Genomic DNA, 17,221 nt, shown 5'->3' with positions numbered 1-17,221 from the left:
AGAGAAGAGATGGGAGAGGGAGGGACGAGAGAGTCTTTAGTGTAAGAATGATAATAAATGATGATGACAAATATTACTCACATCTCCATTAAGAAAGCAATACAACAAAGCCACAATGAATCCCTGGTGGAAAAGAATAGAAATAGGAAAATGTAACAGATTTCTTCCTACACATTAGGATGACAAAACATTCATAATTAAACATTTTGATACCTTCAAGAAATAAAAAAAGCTTTTTAAACCAGCAAAAAAAAACAAAAAAAAAAACAGCCCAAACTTAAAGACGTCCTTGCAGTAAACCCCTTTTTGATTGTTACTTTTATCCATATGTACATATCGATGATGTACATAGTCTGATGGGCTGTCTCCAATAAAATATTGCTGGTTAGCACTCCTGTCCTATTTACAATGGCTTATATAGGGCCAAATAAGGTAAGTAAATAACAAATTAAACTGCAGGCTAATGTTTTTATCTTCTAGCCTCCACTGTAACAAAGGGCTATAGCTCATTTAACTGGAATCACTCCCTTAGCCATGGTCTCTTCTACCCAGCCTGCATCAGATGCATCGTCTCAAGCAGCTCTGCCTCTAGTGCCCCCATAGGCTGTGCATCTATGGCACCTTATTTCAGCATCACAAGCAAGCTGTTTCTGGGCTTGTAATAATTCTACGTATAATTATTCCCTACTTATCACCCTGAAACTTCATTCTGACCCTAGTCCTAGTTAGTCTGCCTTGAACTTTGCTCTGGATTACTCTCTAACCTGCTGCCAGTCCTGACCTCTACTTCTACCTGGATTACACTTATCTGTTGCTTGCCCTCATCTCTTCCTCTCCCTGGTTTACACTTGTCATCTGTGGCCTGCCCTGACCTCTGCCTGTCCCTGGATTACACGTATGTGTCATTGAAAGGTTATATCATAAAACATTAACAAAAACATATATTAAAAATTCACATAGGTTATGTGTTTGTGTGAAGTTGCACTTATTGTTAACCAGGGTTTACTGTCACCCTTGGAAGTGAGATTAGGAATTGTGGGAGGACAGAATACACATTCCATAAGTAGGATTGTATCTACTTTACCTTTTAGTCAATCAAAAAAAGATATGAAGTAATTTCCAGTTAAATGTTCTCTACATTTGAAGGGAACCTTGAGGTTTGATAAAAAATTGTACATTTTGATTTTTAGTGTAAGGTCAGGTTTCGATTTGTTGAGGGGTTAGGGTAGGAAATGGGATTGTCTAACCATGTTTGTCGATGGAAAGATAGGAAAGTTTGATAAAGATTTTAAATATCTCTACATTGGCATTAGGGTGGGAATATATTTCCGTTCAAGACTTGTAATTTATATAGTGTAGCTTCATAAATTGGTTCAGCCTTGCTGCAAATCTAGTGCTTGTTACATGTGAAGGAATTAAAAAGCTAGCTTTCAAGAAGCAAAGGAATTTTTTAGCAAGAAAATAATGTTTTGATGGCCAGACTTTTTTCTTTAATTTGTTGGAGAGTTTGTTGGGTAAGAATTTTAAGCATGACATTTAGAGAACAAATGCAATTCTACCATTAGGAGTATGGGTTCAGCATATGATTCCTTATGCATTGTAATGCTGTAATGAATTATGTGGCCCAAAGAATAGTATTTGAGATTTCAGCTTTATTGTGAAGGAAACGTTCCTCTAAAGGTCTCCAAACTTTCTAAACAAAGGGCCAATTTACTGTCCTTCAGACTTTAGGAGGGCTTGATTGTGGCCAGTGGGTGAAAAAAATGTTCAGGCATCAGTGGGAATAAATAATGTCTCAGGTTTAGTAGTCAGGAGTAAAAAACAAAAGAAAAGAAAATAGTACCTATGGTCAGTAGAAGGAGGAACAGTGCCCCATCATTGGTATCAGTGGGAGGGACGGTGCCCCATCATTGCTATCAATGGGAGGAATGGTGCCTCATCATAGGTGTCAGTGGCAAGAGTTACATCTTGCTATAGGTGTAAGTGGGAGGAATAGTGCCCTAAAGGCCACAGTTTGAAGACCACAGCTCTAAAACATTGGTTGGCATATGGGTGTCAGGGCTGGGCTCAGCCCATCCTTCTCAAAGCTGGCCGCTCAGCTCCTATCTCTCCACAGTGACTCACCTGTTGATGGTATCCTGCTCGTCAGTCCTGCCTACTTAAGCCGTCCAGTCCAGATGATCTCTGCCTTCATCTTTCTCACATCTCTAAAGATGCTCTCCTGTGTTCCTGTTAAAGACTTGCTTGGCTGACATTCCCTCTGGATCCAGATCCTGCTCGTTGTTCTACTACTCATCTCTGGCTCCCTGACGTTTTGGCTTGTCTGACTATAAATTCTGGTTCCTGAACTCTGGCTATGTTTTGACTACGTTTACTCTGTTTACCATTTTTATTATTATTATTAAACAATTGTTATTTAACTGTACTTCTATCTCAGTCTGAAGCATGGTTTCTGACAGTGGGTATGTATAGGATGCAATATTAGGAAGTCATCAAGTCTCCAAAAGGAGTCAGGGCCAATCCCAAGCTTTAGTTCCTAAATGAGACAATGTTGTGGTCAGACCATTGGCATTACTATATGGTAATGTTTCTGGAGTTGGCAGGTACAAGTCAGGTGTAGCTGTTTTTGGGTTACAAATAGTATGGGCCTATTGTGGGTGCACCAAACATCTGTTAGTTGAAAACTCTGAAGGGTTTTCACAAAGGCCCACAAAGTAATATGTTTGTTACTCCTATTAAGGCTGGGTTGTGCTACCAGTTTAAATCGCCCCTGATGTTATGGGGTGAATTATAATGTTCAAAGTTAGACAAACAACTGAAATTTTGAAAAACTATGAAGAAGCATGGTGAATTAAAGATTAGGGCAAAGATATTGATGATAGTGAACTATTTGCTTGCCATGGACCCCTTGAGAAGGACATACCTACTATTTGGGTCCCTATAGATAAATTTATTTAAGTTAGTTGAAATGGTAAGTTATTGTGTATGAGGATGGCAACCCCCATTATTTTGTCCCCAAATGTGATATAAAAACAATGGGGACATTGACAAAATAAAGTAGATTAGGCGGTGGGGGTTATGAGTAGAAAAGTTGGTTTCTTGTAACCAGTGATGTAAGTAACTCAGTTAAAATAAAGGGAGTTACTTAAAGCAGTTACTTTAGAGGATAATGAGTAATCTAACTGATTACTCTTCCCCTCATGGTAACTCGGTTCATATTACTTGCGCGGCGTTACCGCAATTACATTTACCGCCCAGGAGGCCCACCGTGGCCGCGCTGCCTGGCCGTTCATTCCGCCGCGGGGAGGGGGGCTTTTGCCCGCTGAGCTGAGAAGAGGCTGAGACTCAGAGAGACTGTCTGGACCGCCGCATCCCACTCCGCCTATCCAGAGAGAGAGAATGTGGGAGGCGGGGCGGACACTGAAAAATGAAGTCAGCGGACCAGCTGACACCAATCGAGTGAAGGGGAGGGTCTCTCTCTCTCCCCATGAGGAAAGGCATCCCTGGAGGCATTCAAGTAAGGGACTGTCTGACAATTCGAATTGCAGTGCAATCAATCCATCCCAAGTTCTCCACCACCTCTGCTTCTTACTGATCCCATCTTTACCCACCCACCATCACTTCTACAACAGAGGTGATGGAGGGATACGGTAGGGATGAGATCAGTGGTGGTGGGGGATGGGATCACCACTGCTGCCACCCCCCCAAGTACCACCGCTGCCTGCCACCCCCCCCCAAGTACACCACCGCTGCCACCCCCCAAGTACTGTACACCACCACCACTGCCTCCCCCCAAGTACACCACCACCACCCCTCAAGTACCACCGCTGCCACCCCTCAAGTACCACCGCTGCCACCCCTCAAGTACCACCACTGCCACCTCCTCAAGTACCACCACTGCCACCTCCTCAAGTACCACCGCTGCCACCCCTGTTACAGTTACTTTGTTGAGTAACTAATTACTTTTCCAATTTAGTAACCGAGTTACTAACGCAATAAATTTTTGGGAGAAGTAATTTGTAACTTAACTAATTACTTTTTTAAAGTAAGATGACCAACACTGCTTGTAACATAATGATAGCTTTTATTGAAAGAAGGCCTTAAGATTTTAAGGGAAATGTTTGCATAATATGCATCAGAAATGTGTTTGCCATTTTAAGAAGAACATAAAGGGCAACAACAGATTTGTTTAGACAGATAAAGAAGGGGTGTCAGCAAAGTAAGGAGGTGAGCCATCCTTTGATTTCAATCAGGTATAGACCAAGTAGAGTTATTGCTAGTTTCAGCAGCTCAGAATACACATCCATATCTAAGTGACAAAGATGTATGAACATGGTACATTTGACCATGAGGTAGATTTGGCATAAAAACCCTGACCAACTTAAAATAGAGTTGCAAAGTCCAACAGAGATGGAAAATATTCTGTCTGAAAAGTATAAATTTTAAGGGATGGTAACATTCCCTAGTCTCAAAAGTCTGCAATGCAACTAACATCATATGATGTGGCATTGCAAGGCTATGTTAGCATAACCAGTTAAATAAAAGATACAGAAGTGTGAGGCTGGAGAAATGAGTCACCCATGCCATTTGTGAGGGAACAAAGCCTGAAGCCCAATGTGAGATAGAACTAGGAGAAAACCAAGGACTGGTGCCAAAGAGCATTGACTGAGGCCTAACAGAGAGTATTTGTTGGCATTACCAGATGTCCACAGGCTGGGATTGATTCAGTAAAACAAAAAGACTTTGTACTGACTCTGCAATGGGCATTTGATCTAGAGTTTAGAAAATTGGGGTGACATCTGCTGACTTGCCATTATACAATCATATGCAAGCAAAAATGCTGTTTTCATCAAATTTTCCTTGCATACGATTGCAAGCATGTGATTGGGTATTCTTTGCAAAGTGAAGCTTTACCTAATTTACTAAGCTCTGTAGTAAATGCTCTTGCAAAGTGCACAGTCGATTTTCCTTTAGTAAATCCATCCCTATGGGTTTTATTCATTAGATCAGAGACCAGAAGAGCAAGACCTTTCCAGATGATCTAAACTTGTTCCTGTCAGCGAGTGAGTCCAATAGAGGTCATATTAGCATATTATGGTAGATAGATGATGGTAGGTAGGTCTTAACGATGTTTGCTATTTAAGAGAAGGTAAATCTTTATTAACAGTATTATCATTCTTGATGAAGTCTTAAATGGTTCTATTGTAAAAGTGGAGAAAACCTAATTGGTATGGGTCAGATCAACAGATAAATAAAGTTGGGGGTCTGCATTGCGCAGCCCAAATGACATATCAAAATGTCCTAAGTTCAAATGTCCAGACCTTCTTGTTTGGTTATAGCAATATAAAGTATTGCTTTACCATTGCAGATACAGCTATTTTAAAGGAGAACCCCCAGCGGTATCTTATGCAGGCAGCTGCAAGCACCAAAGTCACTTATTTTTCAATAGTGTTTCAATGAAGTCAGAGATTTATATCAAGGAGTGTATCCATTAGGTTCCATCCAACATAATAGTCATGTTACAAGCTGCTTTCAAGATTTTTTTCCTTAATTCTGAAGTCTTTAAGGCATAGCACTACTGTATGTCTCTAGGATATTTATCATTTGGTGATTCAGGCCTTACTATGTGTATTCTGCCACCAGCAAATCCCTAAACTGGGATTAAAATCATCTTGAAACATAAGGGGTCAAGTATGTGACTGTTTCAGGAATGCCATGGCTTCTAAAATTGTGGGCTTTTTTCTAGGCAGTGTTTGACATATAATGGCCTGTACCATGACTATGAATTGCAAAAGACAGTTCATCATGTTTTGTCCCATTCAAGCAGTTGCCAAGTGAGGGTAATTCTTGAGATAAAGTGCATGCTTTAAGCAGTTTGTTTTAAAATTTAGCCCCAAGACTGGTCAGTATGGGGTCCAGACATGATTCTATGTCTTGATTTGTGAGGTGTGGACTGTACTCCTTCTTAGCCTTCTGATGTGTATAGGGGACTTGGAGACTCCATGGAGAAGACGTCAGCATTGCCATGACACATGGTAGGCTGCACACAGTGTCCCAGTGATTATGAAATAAGGGACTTCTGTTGAAACGTTCCCCAATGGATCTACCTTCTCGGTATACACTAGTGCAGTGATGGCGAACCTTGGCACCCCAGATGTTTTGGAACTACATTTCCCATGATGCTCAACTACACTGCAGAGTGCATGAGCATCATGGGAAATGTAGTTCCAAAACATCTGGGGTGCCAAGGTTCGCCATCACTGCACTAGTGTTTTGCCACAAAGGTGATTGTTGGAAGGTTGCGGTTTGTGATTGATTGGACAGAGACTTTTGAGTTTGGTGGATTGAAGAGCTATGTGTAAGTGCTGGAACACATGCACCCCCCAGTTTTAGTGATATTTCCCACTATGTTTAAAATTTTCTTTGTGCCTTTGCATGTGCCATTCTATGGTGGCAGTCATCTCAGGTTGGGGAGGGGCTAGGAATACAAAAACTATTAGCTGACTAAAGTGGTGTAGACCATCTGTGTGTAAGGACAGGAGCTTCTTTTGGTTAGCAAGCTTCACGTGGTGTGATTGACACACGATAAAACACGGCAAAATCATTCTGCATTTTGGTGCCAATAAAAATTAATGCCACGCAAATGTGTCCTATGTTTTGCCAGCATCGATTCCGCCCGCAATCTCAAATCTCTAGATGTAAACAGGACCTCAGATCCAGAAAAATTGAAAAGGATGCAGTCGTTTTCCCCATTTTTTTCCCAAATCTGGACAGACTGGGAGGTAAGTGGGTATAAAAGAGACACAAGTTCTTTTACATCTGTCTGCCTATAGATCCACATGAATCTCCCAGTCAGGTACACTTGAAAAACAGACAGGTAGACCTTATCAAAAGTCTGCCCCTGCATGCTGCACTTGCTATTATGGGAAACACTGGTTTCTCTGTAGAGGCCCAACACGTCCCTCCTCTCCCTTCTGAGTTAATTTATGGACCTCTGCAAAGAGATGAAGGATTTCCCACAAAGGGAAAGAGTCCTGTAGCATGCTGGCAGGGGACAGGCTTTTCTACACAAGTTGTGATTGATTTATATAGACAATAGACTGTAAAGCCTTGTACACATGATTGGATTGTTGGCCAACAAAACCGTGGAATTTTGTCCGAAGGGCATTGGCACAAACTTGTCTTGCATACACACAGTCACACAATTGTTGGCCAACAATTACGAACGTAGTGACATACTACGTTGTTTTTCAGCTCTTTAGCGGCACCCTTTGGGCTCCTTCTGCTAATTTTGTGTTAGTAGAAGTTTGGTCAGTGTTGATTCACGCTTTTCATTTCGCACTTTTCATTTTGCACTTTTCATTTCACACTTTTCATTTTGCGCTTTTCAGTTTCTGAATGGCCGTTTGTCAACCAAACATGTTGTGGAATCGGAGGAGAGAACATTTTATTATTGGCCTTGGAGTTATTGCTTTGACATTATTTTTTTGGTTGAATAATGATTTGATTTGGTATATTTTCTAGATTTTTGGATGCATAGAATGTACTTTTTGGTTAAGTTCTATTGGCAGATAGCATGTGTAATTTTATTTGTTTTTCTTTTTTGTGCACAAAAAAAATTGTGTAGAATAATACTTGGCTATGTGTTTTACTTCAAATGACAGTTTGGGAGTAGGCAGTTACATTTAAAAAAATACAATGTAAAATTGACAAGGGACACCAACATAATTGTATCTTTGATCTTAAAAACTAGGGGTTAATGGTGTTGTGGTAACTTTCCCAAATAAATAATAAATAATAAATAATAATAATAAAATGAATAATATTTATTTTATTTTATTATTATTGTTATTTTTTTTAAATAATAAAAAAAAGCATAATAATATTACTGTATTCTTGATATCACTGGAAAAAAAAGCCTTTGAAAATTTGTTTGCAATAACTCTATCAATTCTCCTTTACGAACGCTAGTTTACAAGACCCACCGATTCTGGCTCATCCTTGCTTCCGCACATGCGTGTTTGTACTTTGGAATTTTGTCAGACGGACTTGTGTACACATGCTCGGAAAATCCGACAACACACATTTGTCCGTGGAAAATCCGACAACAATTGTCCAATGGAGCATACACACGGTAGGATTTTCCGCCAACAGCATGTCATCACACATTTCCCGTCAGAAAGTCTGATCGTGTGTATGAGGCTTTAGACTTTACAAACATTTTGTCTGATGCACCTGGAATGTATTTAGATGATTTACCTGAAACTTCAGTTGGGCTTTAACTCCAGACTAGCTACCACAAGAGGAATTTACTCTTATTAATGCACTGCAAATGCAGACATGGCAGCTTCAAAACTATCGACAAATTGTAGGAGATGTAAGTACATCTCACTGGCATCTACCCAAAGGTGAAATATCACTGATCCACTAAGTATGTTCATTTTCTAGTATGCATTTCTGTAATTATAAATATATAATAATTATCCATAATAAAACACAATTAATATCAATACACAGTGGGGAAATATTGAACATGTAACCATTTTTCTAGGTCAATATATTTCTAAAGGTGCTATTGACAAGAAATTTTCAGCACATGCAACCCATGCAATCCTTACATACAACAAAACTAAAACAAATAAGTCCAGAAACTAAGTTATGTGTAATAAAATAGAATGACACAGGGGAAAAAGTATTGAACACGCTAACTGAAATTAATTTAATACTTGGTACAATATCCTTTGTTGGTAATGACAGCTTCAAGATGCCTCCTGTATGGAGAAACTAGTCGCATGCATGGCTCAGGTGTGATTTTGGCCCATTCTTCCACACAAACAGTTTTCAAATCTTGAAGGCTCCATGGGCTTCTTCTATGAACTCTGATCTTTAGTTCTTTCCATAGATTTTTCTATTGGATTCAAGTCAGGTGATTGGCTGGGTCATTCTTGCAGCTTTATTTTCTTTCTTTGAAACCAATTGATAGTTTCCTTGGCTTCGTGTTTCTGATTACTGTCTTGCTAAAATGTCCACCCTCATTTCAGCTTCATCATTCTGGTAGAAAGCAGCAGATTTTTATCAAGAATATCTTGGTACATGTTTCCATTAATCCTTCCTTCAATGATATGAAGTTTGCCAGGACCGTATGCTTAAAACAGCCTCACACCATGATGTTCTCACCTCCAAACATCACTGTTGGTATGGGGGTGTTTTTGGAGAGATGTGCAGTGCCATTTGACCTCCAAACATGGGGTGCATTATGGCATCCAAAGAGTTCAATTTTGGTTTCATCTGACCAGGCTATATTCTCCCAGTATTTCACAGGCTTGTCTAAATGTTGTGAGCAAATTTTAAACAAGCTTTAACATGCTTTTTCTTCAGCAATGGAATATTGCATGGTGAGTGTGCATACAGGCCATGGTGGTTGAGTGCAATACTTATTGTTTTTTTTTAACAATTGTTAAAATTGTTACCTGCTAATTCCAGGTCTTTCTTAAACTCTCCACACATGGTCCTTGGCTCTTGGACAATTCTTCTGATAATTCTTTTCATTTCTCTGTCAGAAATCTTGCCCTGGTTGTGGCCAGTTTATAGTGAAATTATGTTCTTTCCACTTCCAGATTATGGCCCCAACAGTGCTCACTGGAACAACCGGAAGTTGATCGCAGTGCATTGACAGCTGCTTATTGAACAAAGTATGCACCTGACTCGTGGCCAATCATGGCTCAGGGGGCTAAGCCCACGCTTCACACTATATAAGGCTGCTTACACAGCAGCCATATGTAGTGTGATAATGTGGAGAGATTGAGAGAACTTGAGCTTGATTAGGCAGGTTAGTTAGTGGCATGCAGGCAGTTTAGTATGTATGCATATCTATATCTATCTCTGGTAGTATATGTATATATCTATATAGTGTAGTATATGTATATATCTATATCATGTAGTATATGTATATGTCTATATCGTATATGTATATATCTATATTGTGTAGTATATGTATATATCTATATTGTGTAGTATATGTATATTTCTATATTGTGTAGTATATGTATATATCTATATTGTGTAGTATATATCTATATCGTGTAATATATGTACAGTGGTGTGAAAAAGTGTTTGCCCCCTTCCTCATTTCCTGTTCCTTTGCATGTTTGTCACACTTAAGTGTTTCGGAACATCAAACCAATTTAAACAATAGTCAAGGACAACACAAGTAAACACAAAATGCAATTTGTAAATGAAGGTGTTTATTATTAAAGGTGAAAAAAAATCCAAACCATCATGGCCCTGTGTGAAAAAGTGATTGCCCCCCTTGTTAAAACATACTATAACTGTGGTTGTCCACACCTGAGTTCAATTTCTCTAGCCACACCCAGGCCTGATTATTGCCACACCTGTTCACAATCAAGGCATCACTTAAATAGGAGCTGCTTGACACAGTAAGGTCCACCAGAAGATCCTTAAAAGCTACCCATCATGCCGAGACCCAAAGAAATTCAGGAACAATTGAGAAAGAAAGTAATTGAGATCTATCAGTCTGGAAAGGGTTATAAAGCCATTTCCAAAGCTTTGGGAATCCAGCGAACCACAGTGAGAGCCATTATCCACAAATGGCGAAGACATGGAACAGTGGTGAACCTTCCCAGGAGTGGCCGGCCGCCCAAAATGACCCCAAGAGCGCAGCGACAACTCATCCAAGAGGTCACAAAAGACCCCACAACAACGTCCAAGGAACTGCAGGCCTCACTTGCCTCAGTTAAGGTCAGCGTTCATGCCTCCACCATCAGGAAAAGACTGGGCAAAAATGGCCTGCATGGCAGAGTTCCAAGGAGAAAACCACTGCTGAGCAAAAAGAACATCAAAGCTCATCTCAATTTCTCCACAACACATCTTGATGATCCCCAAGACTTTTGGGACAACATTCTGTGGACCGATGAGACAAAAGTGGAACTCTTTGGAAGGTGTGTGTCCAAGTATATCTGGCGTAGAAGGAACACTGCATTTCATAAAAAGAACATTATACCAACAGTAAAATATGGTGGTGGTAGTGTGATGGTCTGGGGCTGTTTTGCTGCTTCAGGACCTCGAAGACTTGCCGTGATAAAAAGAACTATGAATTCTACTGTCTATCAAGAGATCCTGAAGGTGAATGTCCGACCATCTGTTCGTGTACTCAAGCTGAAACGAACTTGGGTTCTGCAGCAGGACAATGATCCTAAACACACCAGCAAGTCCACCACCGAATGGCTGAAGAAAAACAAAATGAAGACTTTGGAGTGGCCTAGCCAAAGTCCTGACCTGAATCCTATTGAGATGTTGTGGTATGACCTTAAAAAGGCCGTTCATGCTCGAAAACCCTCTAATGTAACTGAATTAGGACAATTCTGCAAAGATGAGTGGGCCAAAATTCCTCCAGGACGCTGTAAAAGCCTCATTGCACGTTATCGCAAACGCTTGGTTGCAGTTGTTGCTGCTAAGGGTGGCCCAACCAGTTATTAGGTTTAGGGGGCAATCACTTTTTCACACAGGGCCATGATGGTTTGGATTTTTTTTCACCTTTAATAATAAACACCTTCATTTACAAATTGCATTTTGTGTTTACTTGTGTTGTCCTTGACTATTGTTTAAATTGGTTTGATGTTCCGAAACACTTAAGTGTGACAAACATGCAAAGGAACAGGAAATGAGGAAGGGGGCAAACACTTTTTCACACCACTGTATATATCTATATCGTGTAGTATATATCTATATCAACATTGTGTAGCATATGTATACAGTATCTCACAAAAGTGAGTACATCCCTCACATTTTTGTAAATATTATATTATATTATATCTTTGCTACAATGTAAAGTAGTGAGTGAGCTTGTATAACAGTGTAAATCTTCTGTCCCCTCAAAATAACTCAACACACAGCCATTAATGTCTAAACCGCTGGCAACAAAAATGAGTACCTCCCTAAGTGAAAATGTACAGATTGGGCCCAATTAGCCATTTTCCCTCCCCAGTGTCATGTGACTCGTTAGTGTTGCAAAGTCTCAGGTGTGAATGGGGAGCAGGTGTATTAAATTTGGTGTTATCCATTGTTACTAATCCGAACATAGGGGGGTACTTGAAAGAGGAAGGGGAGTACAAGCTTAGCCTTTACGCGGACGATGTCCTTTTGTTTTTACCCAATCCTTTGATAGCTCTTCCCAATCTTCTGGAGCTCTTGGGCACCTTTCACAAGCTTTCGGGCTTGGGGGTGAATATAGCTAAGTGTGCTGCCCTTCCTATCAACTTTACCCCTGCAGAAGTTTCTAATATGCGCTCATATTTTGGTCTCTCTCTCTCTAAAAACACAATTTTATACCTAGGGGTTCATTTAGCTCCTTCCTTACCAGAAATCTATAGCGCCAACTATCCTCCGGCCTTTATAATGGTTCGGAGGTGGCTACGTTTGTGGTCGACTTTTCGCATCCCCTTGATAGGGAGGGTTGTAGCGGTTAAAATGTCTATTCTGCCGAAACTATTATATTACTTCAGAGCTCTCCCTATTTATGTGTCACGCCAAACCCTCACCTCTCTACAACGCGATATTAACACTTTTCTCTGGCTGGGAAAGAGGCCCAGGCTGGGGAGACATCTAACGCATCGTTCCCTTTTACAGGGCGGCTTGGGACTCCCGGATGTATGGCTATATTATTTAGCGGCCAGGTTGGCCCAGACGGCTCAATGGCATGCTCCAGCGGTTGGTATACCATGGTTGCAATTTGAAACTCAGTCTTTGCGGCCTTATTTCCTCCCGGGAATCCTGTGGCAGGAGAGTCTCCGCCCCAGAGACTTAGCCCCTCTTAATAGCATAGTGAGTAGCTCCTTATACCTCTGGTTACTGTATAGGACTAAATTTCGACTGCGACCTAACAGGCCTACTTTGGCATCATTTTTGGGCGATAGGAGATTCCCCCTGGCATTTGGGTCTCCTGCTGCCTTCAGATGGTGGATCCAGAGGTCTTTGGTCACTCTGCGGGCCCTTTCTGGTAGACGAGGGATCTTCACCTCCTTTTCACAACTCCAATCACAACATGAGGTACCCAGAGCCGAATTTTACAAATATCTCCAGATTAGACACTTTTTTCAAACACATTATAGTTCTTTAGGCGACATCTCTAATTCCCAATTTGAATCCTTATGCTATAGTCACTCCAGGGACAGGGGTATTATTTCTACGGTGTACAAACACCTTCTGGAATCTCAGATGCCAGAGAAAACTAGGGCGATGTGCCTCTGGGAAGCTGATCTGGACACAGAGTTCTCGCCTGAGGAATGGAGTGTGATGCTTGTGAATATGCATAAATGTGCCAGATCTATGGCGGTGAAGGACACTGTTGTGAAGCTTCACACTCGGTGGTACCTCACCCCAGATAGGATTCACAGGTTTTACCCCACGGTTCCTGACCACTGTTTTAGGGGATGCCTGGAAACGGGCTCTCTGATCCATACCTTCTGGAGCTGTCCCCAGCTCCAGGGGGTTTGGGATCGGGTACGCACCACGGTATCCTCGATTGTTGGATCCGTGGTTGACTTGTCACCTGCACACTGTTTGCTGTTCGCTCCTATAGCAGAGGTTTCCCGTCCCACCCAAAGGTTGATCAATACATTGTTCTGTGCTGTCCACTGGACGATAGCGCTACATTGGCGCTCGCAAGTCACCTCCTGGCCGGGGGTTCTTGGTAGGATGGACGCTATCCGACTAATGGAACGGGTACACCACACCATTATGGACACCATGCATATCCATACTGCCAAATGGTTCGAGTGGCCGGTGTGCTCCGGTCCTACGGGGGGTCCCTCCCCATATATCCCTCAGTAGGTGAGACACTGGTGTCCAGGCGGTCCCATTGAATTCTTATAGTTCTATCTTTTTGATGGCTTATTCTCCTATATCTTGGTTCCGGGCCTGTGACTAGCACCAGCTTGGAAACAGTACTGTAGAGTATTAGCTATCTGTCTGTGAAGTCAATAGTAATAATTATTGCAAGGTTAACTTTCTATTTGTGTTTCTTTTATTCTCCCTTGTTTTACTAACTTTCTATTATGTACATCTTTGCACCTGATAAGCATCTTCTGGTACATACGGTCCAGGCTGTATACCTTAATCACCTTTTTAAAAAAAAAAAAAGCTCCTTGTTGGGCCTGGTCCGCTGCTGTGCCAGCAACATTTGTATGTTGTGTATATCTATTATGCTTTCCATTGATGCTGTCATGTACTTGTGTCTGTTGATCTACTTATGTTTCTTTTACCACCAATAAAAACGTTTGTAATCAAAATTTGGTGTTATCGCTCTCACTCTCTCATACTGGGCACTGGAAGTTCAACATGGCACCTCATGGAGGATCTGAAAAGGCTATAAGAAGATTACCAAGAACCCTGAAACTAAGCTGCAGCATGGTGGACAAGACCATACAGCAGTTTAACAGGACAGGATCCATTCAGGACAGGCCTTGCCATGGTCGACCAAAGAAGTTGAGTGCCCATGCTCAGCGTCATATCCAGACGTTGTCTTTGGGAAATATACATGCGCTGCCAGCATTGCTGCAGAGGTTGATGGGGTGAGGGGTCAGCCTGTCAGTGCTCAGACCATACGCTGCACACTGCATCAAATTGGTTTGCATGGCTGTCGTCCCAGAAGGAAGTCTAAGTGTAATTTCTTCAGTGTTGTCACATGAAAATATATAATAAAATATTTACAAAAATGTGAGGGGTGTACTTTTGTGAGATTCTGTATCTATATCGTGTAATATATGTATATATCTATATCGTGTAGTATATCTCTATATCTATATATACATTACCTACACAATGCAGTCAGTGCAGAGTATATAAGTGCAGTGCATTGAAGTGGTTAAGGGGAACCCTATGACAGTATTAAGGAAAAAAGACGGCATGGGGACCCCCCCAAAATCCATACCAGGCGTGGGGACCCCAAAGCACCCTCCCCATGTTGAGGGCATGTGGCCTGGTATGGTTCGGGGGGGGGGGTGCGCTCACTCACCCCTCCATCCTGTCCTCATGGCTGCATGCTCGGTTAAGGGTCCGGTATGGATTTTTGGGGAGGAATCTATGCCAATTTTTTTTTTACATTTTTCCTTTAGAAATGTAATTTTGCTGCGGAAATGTTCTACACATCACACAGATACTCCACTTTACAGGCAGACTAAGGCATGATATTTAACCACTTCAGCCCCGGAAGGATTTGTTCGCTTAATGACAGGCCTTTTTTTTTGCGATACGGCACTGCATCGATTTAACTGACTATTGCACGTTCGTGCGACGCTGTACCCAAACAAAATTGATGTCTTTTTTTTCCCCACAAATAGAGCTTTCTTTTGGTGGTATTTGATCACCTCTGCGGTTTTCATTTTTTTGCGCTATAAACAAAAAAAGACTGACAATTTTGAAAAAAACAATGTTTTAGCTTTTTGCTATAATACATATTCCAAAAAATATCTAAAAAACGAATTTATTCATCAGTTTTGGTCGATATATATTCTTCTGCGATTTTTTTTTTTTTTTACCAAAATATGTAATAGGCTTATATTGATTGGTTTGCGCAAAAGTTATCGTGTCTACCAACTATGGGATAGATTTAGGGACTTTTATTTTTTATTTTTTTACTGTTTTACTGGTAATGGTGGCAATCTGCAGTGGACAAATCTGACTCCAAAAGGCACTTTTTGGGGACCAGTTACATTATTACATTCATCAGTGCTATAAAAATTCACTGATTAATGTAAAAATGACACTGGCAGGGAAGGGGTTAACAGTAGGGGAGATCAAGGGGCTAAATGTGTTCCCTGGGTGTGTTCTAACTGTAGGGGGAATGAGCTACCAGGGACATGATAGATCGCTGGGAACAGAAGATCTCTGACATGTCATCTGGCAGAACAGGGATTCGCCTTGTTTACATAGTTCCCTGTTCTGCCTATGTACACCACTGGCAGACGTCGAGTGTGCCAGACTCATGGGCACGCTCCTGTGATGCTCTGATTGGGGCACCATCTCCTATGCAAACACTGACGTACACCTATGGCGGTTTGCGCAGGAGAGCTGACATGGCAAGAGGTTAAAGGAATATTTCATTTTTATTGTTGCACTTTAAACATTTTTAAAATCACTGCTCCTGAAAAAAACGTTGTTTTAAACATTTTTTTTGCATTGATACATGTCCCCTGGGGCATAGCCCAGATCCCCATACACCTTTTTTATGGCAATAACTTGCATTTAAGACTTTAAAATTACACATTTGATTTTTCATGTTCCTGTCCCATAGAGTTTAATAGGGTTTGCATGTTCGCATGTTCTGATGCAAACTTTTTGCATGTTCTGATGCGAGGGGGATGTTCAGCTCATCCCTATTAATTTGCACTGACAAAGGGCAGGATTGCTTTCAAATTACTGATAGATTTTAGTTGGTGTCTTTTGGCTTCCCATGCCTTTTTGAACCTCCTTTTCTTCATGTGGTTAATACTTTTTGCCTGTGTCATTCCATTTAATTACACATAATAACTTCATTTGTGGATGTATTTGTTTTGGTTTCTTTGAATGTATGGGTTGCATGGGTAGTTAAATTTCATGACAATAGCACCTTTAGAAATATATTCACCTAGAAAAATGGTGACGTGTTTAATACTTATTTTACCCGCTGTATGTGTATTCCCAGTGATCATCTGACATCTATTATTGAACATTATATAAATCAGTAAATTACCTGATTAGATCCCAGGACAAGTTCAAAATATAACCTGGCCCAAACTCCAATATGTTCAGGAAACAAAGCGAAGACAACGTAATGAATTCCAAACAATGGAATGAGGAGTAGAGTAGATTTAGCTAGTCTCCTAAAAAAGAAAATGATGCAAGTATTAAATATACAAAAACATGTACAGACTTTTTTTTTTACAATTTTCTTCAACTTAATAGCCTTAAGTATTTTAAAAACAGAACTCCGGCTCCCACTGCTCATAACTTCCTACCTGAAACCCCTCTTGGATCTTTTTTCTTAAAAAACCCATATACATATTTTTTTTCTTACACAGGTCTTTTCTCTTCCTCTCTACAGAGGCAGTGGACCATCCTCCCTCCATGCAATGAGGTGTTGGCACTGTTCAGTTGAGGTTTACTGTAAGCCCAGAGCACATGATGACTCCCCCCCTGGATGTGTGTCCATGACAGCCTAGACACA

At 40.9% G+C, this 17,221-nt stretch overlaps 1 protein-coding gene across 1 annotated transcript in view; it reads right to left on the bottom strand.

Moving 5' to 3' along the window:
• Positions 1-17,221, bottom strand: part of LOC143935830 (vasoactive intestinal polypeptide receptor-like) — a 228,802-nt gene that overhangs the window by 1,825 nt on the left and 209,756 nt on the right. The window contains exons 11-12 of the mRNA XM_077459946.1: positions 16,748-16,877; positions 82-123 (exon numbers count right to left, since the gene is read on the bottom strand). Of these exons, the coding sequence (XP_077316072.1) occupies positions 82-123; positions 16,748-16,877 (172 nt within the window). The remainder of the gene's footprint in view (positions 1-81; positions 124-16,747; positions 16,878-17,221) is intronic.

This window comes from Lithobates pipiens, unplaced genomic scaffold (genome assembly GCF_037356315.1).
Source record: "Lithobates pipiens isolate NorthernLeopardFrog02 unplaced genomic scaffold, aLitPip1_a1.2 Scaffold_28, whole genome shotgun sequence".
In the NCBI taxonomy this organism is placed as follows: domain Eukaryota; kingdom Metazoa; phylum Chordata; class Amphibia; order Anura; family Ranidae; genus Lithobates; species Lithobates pipiens.
Note: the sequence above shows the minus strand (reverse complement) of the source record. Positions and strands in the feature narration are given on the sequence as shown.